This window comes from Leptidea sinapis, chromosome 12, assembly GCF_905404315.1.
Source record: "Leptidea sinapis chromosome 12, ilLepSina1.1, whole genome shotgun sequence".
In the NCBI taxonomy this organism is placed as follows: domain Eukaryota; kingdom Metazoa; phylum Arthropoda; class Insecta; order Lepidoptera; family Pieridae; genus Leptidea; species Leptidea sinapis.
The window spans coordinates 14,854,839-14,871,722 of NC_066276.1; the positions used below are offsets into that span (position 1 = coordinate 14,854,839).

Sequence of the window (16,884 nt, forward strand, 5' to 3'; positions counted from 1 at the left end):
TTAGTGTTTATGGTTTATAATCATTTTTATATGTTATTTATAGTAAAAAACTAAAATATACATGCTTTATAGTAATAATTTGAGATATTCGTAGCGAAAGACTAAGAAAAATCCCTTGATCTTGATCGACCTTGAAGTGGTAGATTGCTTGTGTATGTTTTAAAATGTAACTATGCTATATTTGGACAAGATAACTACTGACATATATTTTGCGATAGTTTTTCAAGTAAAGTAAAAATATTTCAACATTCAATATTTCAACAAAAACTGACAGAGGAAACGACGCTTCAAAGTTCTTATTAAATTTGAATGGACGCTATTTGAAATCAAATTTATATGAACAAAAAGTATATACTATACTAGTATAATTATTGTAATGTCTTGGAAATATACTTTTGAAAAAAATAGCTACTTACAAAATATTGGGTAAAACTTCGAAATAAAAAACACAATAATTCAGCGTACTTCATTAAAAAGGTAGCATTGGTTGGTGAGTGCAGTAATAATATTATTTTGACTCATATAAATGATCATATAAAATGAATAATGATAAAAAGATGTTTCCTGAGTGTTAGATGTTTTGTTATGACTTTTTTACATAGAATTATCGTCCATAAACCGACTTTAACGGCCGTTCCCAATATAGTATCTACAGATTGAGATAAATTACTACCTTCTTCTGTCAGTAATTAGCTGTCAATAATCTGAAGCTGTCCCAATATACCCGATAAGACATTCTTATCGCCTTATATTGGGATGCGTGAATTGCAATTTCCATACAAAATTCTATCTCTGGTAAGCTATACGTCGTCCCATTGACAGACAGCGTGTACCGATAAGGTGACTTACCGTCGATAAGTTTATTGGGACAGAAAAGTCAACGATAGTTACGATTTTTATCTCAAGTAGGCCACAACCGGAGATAGACTGAATATTGGGATCGGCCGTAAAACGCCTACGTGCAGTCCAGTATTAACAATTAATATATTAGTTACAGACCAAATACATACAAGATACCCTATTTTTCGTGTGTAGCAAATAAATGTACCAAGTTTTACGTAAATACCCTGTATTCTATCAAGCATTCCCTCCACAAAGAACTAAATCAAAGTTACCAAAACAACAAGCTGAACGTTAATAAATTATTAAATGTCGGAAACTTCAAAAATTTGTTACCGAAGTCGGTCCGAGTTTAGTGAAAACACATATTTTACCCTGTCAATGTTGAAGGCAGCGCCGAGGTGGGGTTGTCGTATGAAAAACACCTTTTGTTAACAGCCCCTGAGGACTTTAAAGCCCTCCCTATGTCTTCAAGATTATACCCTCTTCAATCGCAATATTGATTACTTATTGTTTGATTATTGACATTTTTCTTTTGTTGCCGCTGTCAGTCGCTATTCAATTTTCCTGTTGTTTATTATTTTTTATTTGGATTTCATATTTCATTGAAAAGCATCTATATATTATAAGAACGGGATATATGGATTTTGCAGTTTAATGTTGATGTCATGTCTTCCACGTTTTGATTTGTATAATGTATGACATTAGAATTGTTTCGATTTTTGTGTCTATGACTTAATTTTCTTATTTCTTTATTAGAAAGTTTCAGATGTTTACTTTGTAATCAAGAGCGACTAAGGTACACTTTAGTGGATAGTTTAACTGTCCAAAGTTACTTGGCGCTAGCTTAGGTTGTGGTATTTGGTGTCTCTCTCTCTCTGGGACGGTCCCTCATGTTTGACGATGTTGTCAGCATTATGCTTGCTTGAACTTGGCCGAATTAACTGACGGTATAGACTTATTTTATTGCAGGGTACATACTAATAAAAATAAAAAATTTATTTCGGATCAGATCCATATCTCTGTTAGTACCTAACGTTTTACAAAACTCATGTTAGTAGGTAAATCGAAATTATTTTATATTGGTGCAAAGTCACATCCACCTTTGGAAAAGAAGGGAGTCCTAGCAATCTCCAAAGATAAGATCGATCTCCATTATAAAAGGTTGGAGAAAATGATCAGTTACATATCAGGAACAAATAGTATTAACAAAAGATAATATACGTGTACTATGGTTCTTCTATTCTGGGAAATGTCTCTTTCAATTATAAATTCACCGAAAAACATTGTTGCAGGCCCGTAATCTCCCACAATCAACGATTTTGACGAGTCTGCCAAACACCGCGATAATGTTTAAACCACGTGGCGGCACGTGACCGTTTGACACTTGACAGCTAACGTGTCACCTGTCAGATTTGACATCAATAGAAGGCGACGACGGTGGTCAACGCTTTGTTCTATAAATTAACTTTTGCTTCACATTAAAGATTCTTATTGACATAATGGTTGCTTTAATTATATAGGTACGTATTATATTATTATTATTATTTCAGAAACGCTTATACTTAAGGTGCTATAAGTTTTTCTTGTCTCGTTGTGTGTATATGTGTGTACGTTAGGGAGGATATCTGCTGTCGCCGTCTCGGCAATTTTGAGGGTAGGGACCTGTCCACTCTCTGGCTCCGCGTAGATTTAGAGGACCGCGTCCGCATCTATGCGTGTGTCTACAGGTCCCATAGTGGTAACGCAGAAACCGATCATCTCATGGGCTGCGTTCAAGCGGCAATTGAAGACGTGCTTGCACAGATCCCCTCAGCTGAAATCGTAGTCTTGGGTGATTTCAACGGGCACAATGCTGAATGGCTTGGATCACGTACCACAGACTACGCAGGGCGATCTGTGCATAATTTTGCATTGGCGTACGATCTGTCCCAATTGGTTGAGTCGCCAACGCGGCTCCCGGATGTGGATAGCCACATGCCGTCCTTATTAGATCTTCTGCTGACTACACATCCCGATGGTTACCAGGTCATTGTCGACGCCCCTCTCGGAACGTCCGACAATTGCCTGGTCAGGAGTGTAGTGCCTATACGACGCCCACGTCGCAGACCACCAGCGACCCGCCGCGTTTGGCACTATAAGTCAGCAGATTGGGATAGGATGCGTTCCTTTTTTGCATCCTACCCTTGGAGCAGGGTTTGTTTCCCTTCGGATGATCCTAGTGCCTGCGCCGTTGCAGTAGCCGATGTGATACTACAGGGCATGGATATTTTTATACCAAGCTCTGTAGTACCGATCGGTGGCAGATCACAGCCCTGGTTCGATGCGTCAGTTAAAGCAGCATCTGACTGCAAAAAACAGGCGTATCGAACTTGGGTTGCGGCGCTGGGCACAAAGGATCCGAACTGCATAGTTCTAAAGAGGAAATACAACCGTGCTTCCAGATTTTTTAAGCGGCAAATCGCCCGTGCAAAGTCAAAACACGTCGTCAAAATCGGCGAGCAGCTTTCCAGTTACCCGACCGGAACACGCAAGTTCTGGTCGTTGTCGAAAGCTGCTCTTGGTAACTTCAGCCAGCCGTCCATGCCGCCGTTGCACATGAGGAATGACACCCTGGCCCATACGGCAAAAGAGAAAGCTGATCTCCTGTGCGCTCTTTTCGCCTCCAACTCGACTCTTGACGACAACGGAAAAACACCGCCGACCATCCCGCGGTGTCAGAGCTCTATACCTGAAGTACAGTTCAGACAGAAAACTGTTAGGCGAGCTCTGTTTTTGTTGGACGTCAGGAAGTCGAGCGGGCCGGATGGCATTTCTCCAATCGTGCTTAGAACGTGTGCCCCTGAGTTGACGCCGGTGCTAACGCGTTTATTCCGGCACTCTTATTCCAAAGGCGTAGTCCCTGACTCATGGAAGTCAGCCCTTGTCCATACGATCCAAAAAAAAGGAGACAGTTCGGATCCGGCAAACTACAGGCCTATTGCTATTACCTCCCTGCTCTCCAAAATCATGGAGAGCATAATTAGCCGTCAGCTCTTAGTATACCTAGAGGGTCACCAGTTGATCAACGACCGACAATACGGGTTTCGCCATGGCCGGTCGGCAGGTGATCTTCTGGTATACCTAACACATAGATGAGCTGCGGCTATTGAAAGCAAGGGGGAAGGCCTGGCAGTTAGCCTGGATATAGCGAAGGCCTTTGATCGTGTATGGCATAAGGCGCTCCTCTCTAAACTTCCATCATTTGGGCTTCCCGAGAGCTTGTGCAAGTGGACCTCCAGCTTCCTCACTGGGCACAGCATACAGGTCGTTGTCGACGGACATTGCTCGAACCCGAAGCCCGTGAATGCTGGAGTGCCCCAAAGCTGTGTGCTATCTCCTACGCTGTTTCTTCTGCATATCAATGATATGTTGGACACCTCCAACATTCATTGCTATGCAGATGACAGCACTGGTGATGCCGTATACACGGGCCATGCACGTCTCTCTCGGGAAATCGTCGACCAGTGCCGGGAGAAACTTGTGTCTTCTATCGAATCCTCTCTTGAGAAGGTCGCGGAATGGGGTAAATTGAACCTTGTCCAATTTAACCCCCAGAAGACTCAAGTTTGCGCGTTTACCACTAAAAAACCCCATTTGTCGCATCACCGCTCTTCGACAACACTTCCCTAAAAGCCTCGCCTAGTATCGGAATACTGGGTCTCGAAATCTCGAGCGATTGCTAATTCCGTGGCCATCTGGAGGGCAAAGCCAAATTGGCTTCAAAGAAACTGGGCGTCATTAATAGAGCACGGCAATACTTCAAGCCGGCCCACATTCTAGCGCTGTACAAAGCACAGGTCCGGCCACACATGGAGTATTGCTGTCATCTCTGGTCTGGCGCACCCCAGTATCAGCTCGATCCATTTGACCGCGTGCAACGTAGAGCAGCGCGAATTGTCGGGGACCCAGTACTCTGTGAACGGCTGGATCACTTAGCGTTGCGTAGAGACGTCGCTTCATTGTGTGTCTTCTACCGCATTTATCACGGGGAGTGTTCCGAAGAGCTGTTTTACCTAATTCCTGCCGCCGAATTCCATCTTCGCACGACACGCCACAAGTTAGGATATCATCCTCACCATCTGGATGTGTGGCGGTCCTCCACAGTGCGGTTTACAAGGAGCTTTCTTCCACGTACTATGCGTACACGTAGCTGTGGAATGAACTTCCTTGTACGGTGTTTCCGGGACGATACGACATGGGTACCTTCAAAAAAAGCGCGTACACCTTCCTCAAAGGCCGGCAACGCTCCTGTGATTCCTCTGGTGTTGCAAGAGAGTATGGGCGGCGGTGATCACTTAACAACAGGTGACCCGTACGCTCGTTTGTCCTCCTATTCCATAAAAAAAAATATCAATTGAAAATCTAGGCCAACTGAAAATTGAATATTTTTTTGGGATACGAGACTCAAGTATCGAGTCACCTCCAGAGAGTATGTTTGTTTATGGAATAGGAGGACAAACGAGCGTACCGGTCACCTGGTGTTAAGTGATCACCGCCGCCTACATTCTCTTGCAACACCAGAGGAATCACAGGAGCGTTGCCGGCCTTTAAGGTAGGAGTATGCGCTTTTTTTGGAGGTATTATCATCGGTCCTCGATAAATCTACAAAGTTTGAATGAATCCGGCCGTTTGTAGTGGGTCAAAATCGCGTCTAAAGGAGTCAGTTACAAACATACAAGTGAAGCTAATATAAAGCGTACAAAAAGCGATTGTATGAAACGTGCAGTCATTGATAGATTGACAGATGACGGCTATAATCCTTCCATAAAATGGAGACAGCCTAAATCCACTACATTTTAAGCAACTGGTCGCTTTTGAACTTAGCCGGATTACACTCCGTCACCATAATATTGTACCAATTATTTCAAATCACTGCAATTTTCATACTAAACTAAATTTAAATTTTTACTTACACAGTCCCGCCTCTTATTACGTACTACGAGTATTTACAGCCTTTTTGGTAACTGGTTTGCTTCCCACAAGGTTTAAAGTGACAGAAAGTATTTAAGCAGTTTGAAAGCATTTAAGCCTCATTTACGCAAATAAGTAGGTATAAATATTATAATATTATGTATTTGCAATTTTTCCTGTTGTATAAGAGTTTCTTACTCTCAAAAAAATAATCCAAAATTATCTCCAATGCTTTGTTCGCACGTCCTTGTTATTATTTCTGTACTTTTTAGAGCTTGATTATACACAGGGTGTTGATTGTATTTGCTCAGTAAACAATTCTGTATCCGACGCGGTTCATTTTATTTATTTTGCTTCGTTTTGTCATAATAATGCGTATTAATGGGGAGTGAGCGCTTAGATTGTGCTGTTATACAGGATGATATTTTTGATTTGGTACCGAATGTGCGATTTTTTTTCATTCTGTGAGAAAAATTGATATGGCGAACAAGACCTTCTGATAGTAGATAAATACAGCCTGACTATTACAATTCAGTGCCGTTCAGAAATCTTGTAAAAATCTTGTAACTACGCTCATAAATTTTAAGACGTATTTTTGAAGTAAAGCTATACACGTGGGATACCAAGAATTTTTCTGTGACGAAAAAGCTTTACGTGATGGTAGAAGGTATAATATCGCGTGGTGAGATTATTATTAATATCTAGTAATTAGGTATTATGAAAAATATATTTTTTGGAATATTTTTAAACAAATTTCCTTGAATTAATTAAATCAATACATGAACATTAAAAATATTTTTTGAATCAAATTTCTTTAAATATATACGTGCAATATTTTTTTTTCATGAATGGTTTTTTTTACAAAATTTTATTGAATAATTTTTTTGGAAATATATTTGTTGATTTACTTATACTATGTGTACGCATTTTATTTACTTGTTTAAGAGAAACTTCCTTAAGATGTTAGTCTAATTAGCTCCGTAAATTCACTAGCTACGGCGCCCTTCTAACTGAAACACAATAATTCTTGCACAATTCTGCTCCATTGCTTTGGATGACAAAAAGCCATGAGATCAAAGCTAGTGATCAAGTAGTGTAATAAATATACATAATGATGTTATTTTAAACTAATTAATTAAATTATTATCTTAATTTAAGAGACGTACAAGGGCTATAAAAGTGTCCTTCTTACTTACTGACTTATTTCCCTATTCAAGTCCACCGAATCTAGACTTACGTTTTAAAATAATAATAAAAAAAGGAAATATAAAACCATTTAAGAATATATTATTAATTGTTTTTGCGAACGTTTCATTAAGACTTTCATAAAATAATGACCGGTTATTTAATATCTATATATATATATATATAAGACATTTCTGGAACCATTCGAGCTAAAGACTTGAAATTTGGTAGGAATATTCTTTTCACCGAGTAGAGGTCAGCTAAAAACGGATTTTACGAAATTCCACCCCTAAGAGGGGTTGCGGGGGCGTTTTATGTACAGAACAACGTCTGTCGGGGTCAGCTAGTAATTATTATAAAAATAATCGAGGTGACATTGTCAAGTCACCCTGTATAGTCTCATATAGTAACTACAAGAGGGCTCGCGCAATTGTTTATGTTATTCCAGCGTAGTGCCCCACGTTGTTTTCTTACAAAATCAGTGGGCTGCCAGTTGCCACTGATATCCATCAACAGTTGGTAACTACCCACTCTGTGTAGTCTATTCTATACTGCACACGAATACGGGTGAATTATCTCTCGCCAATAAAACCTTGCAGTCGTTTTTAATTGATTGTTATTTTAAAGGGGTTAATGTTGATTTTTAGTTTGTTTGTGAAATTTAACCCACTTCAGATTATGGGATTGTTCAAAGTATTTTCATATTAAAGTATTACGATACTGGCTGACCCGACAGACGATGTTCTGTCAATACGATACAAGTGCGCAAATTAGGTCGTGCAGGATGACCTACGTGCGCACGAGTATCGTATACTATTTTTCCTATTAAATTGCGTTAAGTTTGACCACTATAATTATTTTCAAACATTTCCGCACGCTCACCACATTCCCGCACGCTCTTGTCAACGTGTGGGAAAGTGGTACTTTGCGAACGCAAATGCATGCTTAATTAGAAAAAAAGTTATGTATGTATTCGGGAATAATTTAGGCTAAAACGCTTGGAAATGTGTAATCAAATTTAATGCGTTAAAAATGAAACAAACCCGTATCTGAATGATTTTATTATATGTGTTTAGATAAGGATTAATATCGTATTTAACAGCTTTTACATTACCGCTTTATAACTGCCAATTTTTTTAAGTATTAAAATGGATATAGTATGTTATCCTTATGATATAGACACACGCCGTTACGGACTTTTCTGTACACCTATATAAGATACACAATTTCACCAAACTTATATTATTTTGTTATATCTCTAACGGCCGTTCCCAATATTCAGTCTATCTCTTACTTGAGATAAAAATCGTAACTATCGTTGACTTTTCTGTCCAAATAAACTTATCGACGGTAACTCACCTTATCCGTGCACGCTGTCTGTCAATGGGACGACGTATAGCTTACCAGCGATTTATATCGCTGGTAAGTTTGTATGGAAATTGCAATTCACGCGTATCAATATAAGGCGATAAGAATGCCTTATATTATATTATATTTATATTTATTTATTCAGGAACAAAACAGTCTTTTACAATAGTGAGTTACAAATATACATAAGCTAGAAGACAAAACAGTTCCATAAATTAAATACTAATTATGTTTACAATGTACAATAATGCAAAACAAAAAGCAACAAACAACATAGATATTTTGAACCATAAGTAAAAACTACAAAATTACAATGTACAAAACGAAAATTTAAACAGATATAAGAGTATAGTTAAGAACAGGACATAACAACAATGATTTTATTATTTAGAGTTATTAATTTTTTAAATTGAGTACAATATCACCTACTATTTTCTTATATTTTTGTATATTTAATGAAAATATATCAATTTCAGTAAGATGTTTATTGTACAAACTACAAGAGCGCCTCACAAATGTATTTCCTGCATAATTGCTTTTATAAGGTGATACATAAAATGTAATCTTAGAACGAGAGGAGATTCGCGGTGTTATAAATTTAATTAGATTTAACAAGGAAGCTGAGTCAAGCTTACTGTTAATAATTTTAAATAGAAAAATTTTATCGACATAATTTCTTCTGTTAATTAGTGGGGACATTCTGTGCCTTTGTAACGCAGTGGCATAAACGATAAAAATATGCCCAGTCCGGTATTCCAATGATTTTAAGAACTTATTTTGTATACCTTCAATACGAGCGATATGAACCTCGTACTGAGGGTTCCAAATAACGCAAGCAAACTCGAGGATACTGCGGATGAAAGCGTAGTAAAGAATTTTGAGTGTAGGTTGCCTAACTGGTTTTGACAGACGTAATACCATTCCTAATTGCTTATAAGCCTTAGAGGAAATGTTGTCGATATGAAGATTAAAGTTTAATTGAGAATCAAGGGTTACACCTAGGTCCTTAATACTATTGAAACGTTGTAGTTTCTTACTAGAAAGAAAGTAATCAAAAACAATTAAATTACGTCTCCGGGCAAATGTTATTGAATAACATTTGTCAGGATTTATAAACAGTTGGTCATTTTCACAAAATAATTCAAATCTTTGTAAGTCTGATTGTAACTGAACGCAATCTTCTCGAGATTTGATTTTTTTATATATCTTTGTATCATCTGCATAGAGCAAATGATGAGAGTTTCTAAATACTTCTCTATAAAATTAACGTACAGTATAAACATAAAAGGCCCTAAATGTGAGCCCTGTAGTATACCCGAAGAGATTTAAAGGTACCTAGATGTATAACCCTTTAGTGCAACAGCTTGGTTACGATTGGAAATATAAGAAATCAACCAACGAAGTAAGTCACCGTGTATACCGAATTTCGACATTTTATTAATTAGCGTGGTATGGTTTAATTTATCGAAAGCTTTGGAGAAATCCGTATACACCGCATCAACTTGATATCCTGAATCCATAGCATTAAGCATATAATCTGTATATAATACAAGATTGGTATCACCACTTCTTCCCCGGTAGAAGCCATGTTGTTCTTGTGATATTTGTTGGGAGATCAACGCCGACAACTCGTTCGTTACATTTTTTTCCAATATTTTACCTGATATACATAACTTGGAGATTGGCCTATACTTTCGTATATCGTGCTTATCACCTCCTTTATTGATGGGAGTAATAAGAGCCTTTTTCCAAATTCAAGGAAAACATCCTTCTGATAATGATTTTTTAAAAATTATAAATATAGGTGTAAGTAGATAATTCTTTCGAAAGTTTAGATATAAATAGAGGATGTATACCGTCAGCACCAGCGCTTTTTGTTACATCAACACTTATCGGCTATATTGGGACAGCTTCACATTATTGACAACTTATTACTGGCAGTAGAAGGTAGTAATTTATCTCTATCTGTAGATAGTATATTGGGAACGGCCGTAAGGGTTTAGACAACGGTTTCGTTGAAAGCTCCTAAACGGCTTATTTTTTCCGACACCTCCAAGAAATATATTTACATTTTAGCAAATGTATACAAAATCTTAACAAAACCTTCCTCAAGAACCACGCTATCTATTGGTGAAATCAGAATAAAAGTCGGTGCAGAAGTTTATGTGTGTTATTATCTTTCTGCAACGGCGACAAGCTGTAACACAATGTAACACGTAGCGTAAAGAATAATTTTAATCGCTGTGCGACCGTCACCCTGGGATAGAATATATCTAGTTTCTGTGCTTAGACAGGTACGTTGGCATGAAAGGCGGAAAATCCCTCTAGTTGAGCGAAGCTGAGCGGAGCTCCCACCGGGTGACACCAATTAATTTCTGTGTTAAATTGTTTCTCGGCCATTTATTGACCGATTTAAAAAAAAATTGAACTCATAGAAAGTTTTCGAAATTTTCTAGGGTATGGTCGAGAATTTCGAATTGATTCATTTATTACAATTAAAAACAAACATGTTTTACAAATTTTTCTACATTAAAATGGGTATCTTCAAAAAAAGCGCGTACACCTTCCTTAAAGGCCGGCAACGCTCCTGTGATTCATCTGGTGTTGCAAGAGATTGTGGGCGGCGGTGATCACTTAACAACAGGTGACCCGTAAACTCGTTTGTCCTCCTATTCCATAAAAAAAATTCTAAATTAAAATTTGAATTGATCAAATCACAATAAGGTTTAATTATAACACTGCTAATTTTGTTTTGTTTTTGTACACATACTTAGTTTACCTCGCTTCGCTCAAATATACGCCGCAGCGAAGCAGTACGACGAGCAACTGCGGCATCCTAGTATATTTCAGCACTCCTAATTGAACGACGTAGTCCTGAACTTAGATAATTGAAATGTCTTGTACTCATTAAGCTCAGTGCTTAACCATCCAATTCCTATATGAAAATCTAGTGTATGCGTCACCTTAATAGTACATTATTGCAAAGGTCGGGAAATATGCAATTGCAGGTCGAGTATGAGTTTGAAAGCCGAGCCGTAGGCGAGGACTTCACTAAATACGAGACAGGAAATAAAACACACTTTTTATATTATACATTAAATTAAATTTACCTTTGTCGCTACATATATATCATGTTTTCGCCAGTAAAAATCCGGTCGATTGTTGTGAAAAGTAGTTAAATTCCCATAATTTTTCAAGTTAATGCCGTTTTTAACATGAACTGTACATTTCAACATGGAATAAATTGCCCATATTGTAGATGACTTTTTAGTTTTAGCAATCTCATTAAAATACGCCAAAAATACTGATACGGAGAAAATGTTCACTTTTTTCTTGTTTTTCAAATTCATAAAATTTTCATATACTTTTATGTATTTTTTTTTGACTTCGCTGGAAGCAGGCAGTACAATCGATCTCCATTTCACTATCTGAACCGTTGGAACTCATTTTAATTATTTTTAAATTTATATTTATTAAGTAGTTATGTAAATAACAAATCAAGACGAATTTTCAGCATTGCCGCCAATTTTTTCTTATCATCTAAGCTAGCAAACGCAAAGAGATTATGGTATGCCAAGAATGACAAAAGAGATCCGATCATAGAGTATTTATGAAACCCCAGCACGCCGTTTCATACAACATTGCAGGAGCGTTGTAATGTTCCGAATTCAAAAAAAGCTCCTGCAATGGATTTGATTTTCTCTGTCTGAAAATTCAATACTTCGCGTATTTTTTTTTCGATAATAATGACAATATTTCCATGCATGTTTGAGAATAAATGGTCGAGGCTGGTACATGAGTCGTGCTCGTGAACGGGCGCTACTTGTAGTTGCTGGATGATCTTGTCCCTGGGAAGCCTGCTTCATGTTTTTTTTTAAATAAAAGTTATTATATATTATAGCTAATAAAATGCTCGCATAATGCTTTTATTTTATATACGGTATGTGTGGATTGATGCATCTACTGTATTGTTGGTCGACCTGTTGCATTTTGTCTGTTGCACCAAACCAGAGGTGAGAGCAATAATCTTATATTTGGCTGGAAATGCGCTTTGATGTATTGTCTCGATCTATAATTTCATCATTATTTTTCAATCTCTTGGTTAATTTGGGACCCAGTAGTACTTCAAACGGGGGTTTTACACCTATTTTATGTAATGGGGCATATCTGTCTATAACAGTGACTTATTTTTTGAGTCTTAACCCCGGTACTACTGTGATCCAGTGGGAGGCTCGCTTGCACAGGATCACCAGATTATGGGTTCCACAACAGCGCCTGTTTCTGCCGTGAAGCAAGAATGTGTAAGCATTACTGTGTTTCGGTTCGAAGGTTGCCGCAGGTACTGACATTACTTAAGTTTCAAGGTGACGAACGCAGTTGTAGTGCCGCTCAGAATTTTTGGGTCTTTCAAGAATCCCCAAGTGGCACTGCATTGTAATGGACAGGGTCTTTCATTTACCATCAGCTGAACGTCCTGCTCGTCTCGTCACTTATTGTCATAAAAAAAACATGATTTGGTACACTTGGTTGAAATAAAAACACTATTGGAATTAAACAATTTAATTTAATATTTTTTTGAATAATGCTATACCTTGTAACTATACAAGTGTTCTACCGTATTTTACTATTTATAAGTCAATTAATTATTTATCTATATGTCCAACAATATGATTATTAAATACAATATTTAATATTTATAACACAAAATATTCAAAACTGTAAATATTGATAGATGTAATTACTCGAAATAAATAATTCAAAGTACATAACACAATTTCTAATATTATGTGCTTTATGAAATCACATTGACTTTCTTGTACGTGGGATCATAGTCACATCTATTAGATAGATAGGTACCGATAGGTATCTACGTTACACAAATTAAATTTAAAAAATAAATTTATGAACGATGCGGGACTAGAACCCGCGACCTCTCGCGTTCCGTGCGAGCGCTCTTCCACTGAGCCAACCGTTCGAGTGACGTATCGTTAATAAATTTTGTTTTTATATTGAAGTTGTGTTATTAATCCCAGAAGTGAGAATTATCACTTAAAAAAATAACATATTGCATAGACCGTACGTTATCAATATTTGCTATAATTTAAAACATCTTTAAATTCTATGTTGGGTTTTTTACTATCTTTATTTCTTTAATTTTGTTTTTTAAGTATTTAAACTATTAATTCTGTTTTAAATAGAAATAATAGTGTGACTATTCATTCTAATTTTGAACGAATTTAAAACGGTGGCGATACTCGTTAATTTTTACTAAAATTTAAGACTAATCTGCATTGGTATATGTAAAGAAATAAATGCAATATTCAAGAAATATACAATTGTATTACATCTCAGCAGAAACATTTTAACTGTCATTTTACTTTAACTTTAACACCAAAACAAATGATTTTAGCTAGTTATATATGTTGATACGACAGCTCAATGCTTTGAGAGTAATTCTAAAGTAATTATAATAATATTGTTCACAAAAATTTTTGGATACAAAAATAATGTATTTGCCCAAGCAAGAAGTATGTGATAAGAATTGTAATAAAATACGTATTTTAGTGTTCACAAATTAACGAAATATCTAGGACTATTATAAGTTTCGTTGTTCGACAAAATTCACTCAATTTATAATAGATAAATTGGTGCATTTTCAAATGACATTCGAGGCAAATTTATAAGAGTTTAAAAATAAAAAATATTGATATCTTTTAAATTATTTACAGCACAAAATAATTTGTCGCTACCATGAGCTAGTGGAATGGTTATAAGAATTTTAATGATGAATTTTGTATATGTCGGTAGGTTAAATTTAGGTAATTTAAGTCAATAATTAAACTTTTCCAAATCACGTAATAAATAAGATGAAAATAATTCGTTTGATGATATTCTGTTTTATAATAATTTAAAATTAAAGCTAGCGCTCGTAGCACGGTTGTTGAAATCATTGTTAGTTGACGACTTAGATTAAGGATTGGTCTCTGCTGCGCTCCAACTAGATATCGCATGCGTAGTCGCAAAGTGCGGCAAATAATACTACGCCCTAGTAGGCGTACTCGAGCCAGTCTCAAACAATGTGTGACCTCGACGTACCACATGTTTTGTTAAACTTTGGTAATAATTCAAACGTTTCGTAGTTTTAACTTTGTAAAAATAACACTACAAGAAATAAGTTACTTTACATATCATCAGTAAGTATTTTGTATTTTAATAGTTGCGTAAAATAACACAAAGCGTATCTTACAATATTTGAAAGATGCCATTGAGTGTCAATATGCCTCGCACACAAGCATCTAATAGTTGCCCTAATAAATAAGCTATTGTTCTAAGGTGGTGCGGTATCTAGTTGGAGCGCAGTGGATACCAATGCTTAATATAAGGTTGACGTCATATTGAACTTGCTTCCTAAAAAAACTTAGAACATTTACAAACATTACATCAGTTACAAATCGCAATAAGATTTGTATAAACACTAACAATAAACTAATTATATACATTTACAGAGTAAGAACTAGAGGTTTTAAAATTCGTAAGCTATATACATGTGTCGAGACTATTTACAATGGCTCATTGGAATGCAAATAAGGAACTTGGAAAAATGTTTTAGATAATAAAATTATATAATATGCTATTTGTATAGAGACGCGACATATTATGAAAATTGTAAAATATATGTAGTGGTAGAACGCTTAAATGATATTTATATGTTTACAAGCTGACCCGACAGACGTTGTTCTGTAGATAATAAAAAAAAATACTGTTTAATAGTAATTTGCCAATAATATTTTAAAACATCAAGAATTATTTGCAAAAATCGCTCCCTGTTGTTATAATGAAATTGTTTCACAGTGGAACTGTCAAACCGTGGGTCACTAAATTCTCTCATAGAAAATATGTCCATAATACAAAACAAATATTGAAAATAATAATAATTATGGGTCCCAAATCAAAATCAAAACTATTCTATCTCTCAAGTTTGACTAAACTGCACTCCATGAAGTAATCCCCATTTAAATCCGTTCATTAGTTTAGGAGTCCATAGCGGATAAACAAAGTGTCACGTAATTTATATATATTAAGATTTAAGGCGGGGGATTGAGCCGATGGCCTTGAGGAGGATTGAGGAATCGAGCGGAGCTAGGTTACCTCCCTCGCACAAGATCGCCATAGTTTTAATTTAGAATTAGTAGCATTTTTAATTTATTACAAACATAATACAATTTTGTTTACAAAACTATGGCATGTTGAATAGTTTTGGTGTACAAGTAATAAATTTTTGAACTATTTTTATCTAGATTGAATAATTAGCATGCCTCAAACTGTAAAAGTAAGGGGTTCTTTGGTGTTTTTTTTCACAATGTCTACTATAGATAGAGATGTGAAGAAAATATGAATTTACTTCTTATATTCTGTAGAAATATAATTATTTTTTGTAAAAATAAAAGCTTTATATAAACCGTTACGAAATGTTTCAAGTATGTGCTATTTTGGCGATTTCTTGGGATAGCGGCCTTAAGGTTATTTTTTCCAAATAGGAGGTTGAAATGATCTATTTATTATGAGAATAGTTGCTAAATTTTGACTTTGAATATAATCAAAATAGCCATAACTAACACATACTACATTTAGGTCAGTCTGTTTAACATTAGATAAAGGAAAATTAAGTTCTACTGATAACAGTATAAAATTTCCAAATCCAGTTAGACTAGTTGAAATTACGAATCGACTCCTGAATTTTAAAATGAATCGATTATCAGTATCTAAATCAGCGATAGCTCCAGTGCTTATTCAGAAGATCTCACAATAGCCTGATCTAAGCTGAACCAAATAGGATCTATTAGAAACCATTCATAATTAATCCATGTCAAAATCAGTGTGCGTAATTGGATCAGCAAAAAATTAGGTATCGAAGTATAACGATGGAGAAATAAGGTCTTCACCACATTATATTTTACAATAATCATAAAGTCTGCATTACCAGTTTAATTATCTGGTCAAAATATAACAGTCAAAGGGCGTCTGTACTCCGCGCCATTTTGTGTAGTTTGTGGGTACTGGCCAGGATACTGGGGCATCAGCAGACTTGAGTTCTGGTAGTAAGGTAGGGAGGGTGAAGGGTTCGACCCCGTGGAGGAGCTGCCTTCGGGTCGATCGTTCTTAGTGTCCGGCGAATCTGTGGACCTCGGGGATATAGAAGGGTTGACACTGGAGCTCAGACCAGCTATTGCGGCGGCTGATGCTTCCGAGTACATCTTGCTGATGTCCATGGGGTACCGCTGCTGTTGCTGATCCATGTACATGTAAGCTTTGGAGAGGGTTGCTGAGTCCAGGTAGCTCCTGGTAGGGTCCGGGTACATACCGTAACTCCTGTATTTCTCCTCAATGGAATACTTCGCCATGTCCATTGAACTTCCCACCTGGAACAACAAGAACAAATATTGGTTTTTTTTTGAAGCAAACGCCACTCTCCTACAATATCCGAGGAATCACAGATCGTTGCGGGCCTTTAAGAAAGGTATACGCGCTTTTTTGAAG

At 36.4% G+C, this 16,884-nt stretch overlaps 1 protein-coding gene across 1 annotated transcript in view; it reads right to left on the reverse strand.

Moving 5' to 3' along the window:
• Positions 1-12,963: 12,963 nt before the first annotated feature.
• LOC126967279 (transcription factor Sox-21-like) overlaps positions 12,964-16,884 on the reverse strand; it is a 75,766-nt gene continuing 71,845 nt past the window's right edge. Inside the window, exon 5 of the mRNA XM_050811755.1 lies at positions 12,964-16,766. Coding sequence (XP_050667712.1) covers positions 16,344-16,766 — 423 coding nt within the window. The 3' untranslated portion in view covers positions 12,964-16,343. The remainder of the gene's footprint in view (positions 16,767-16,884) is intronic.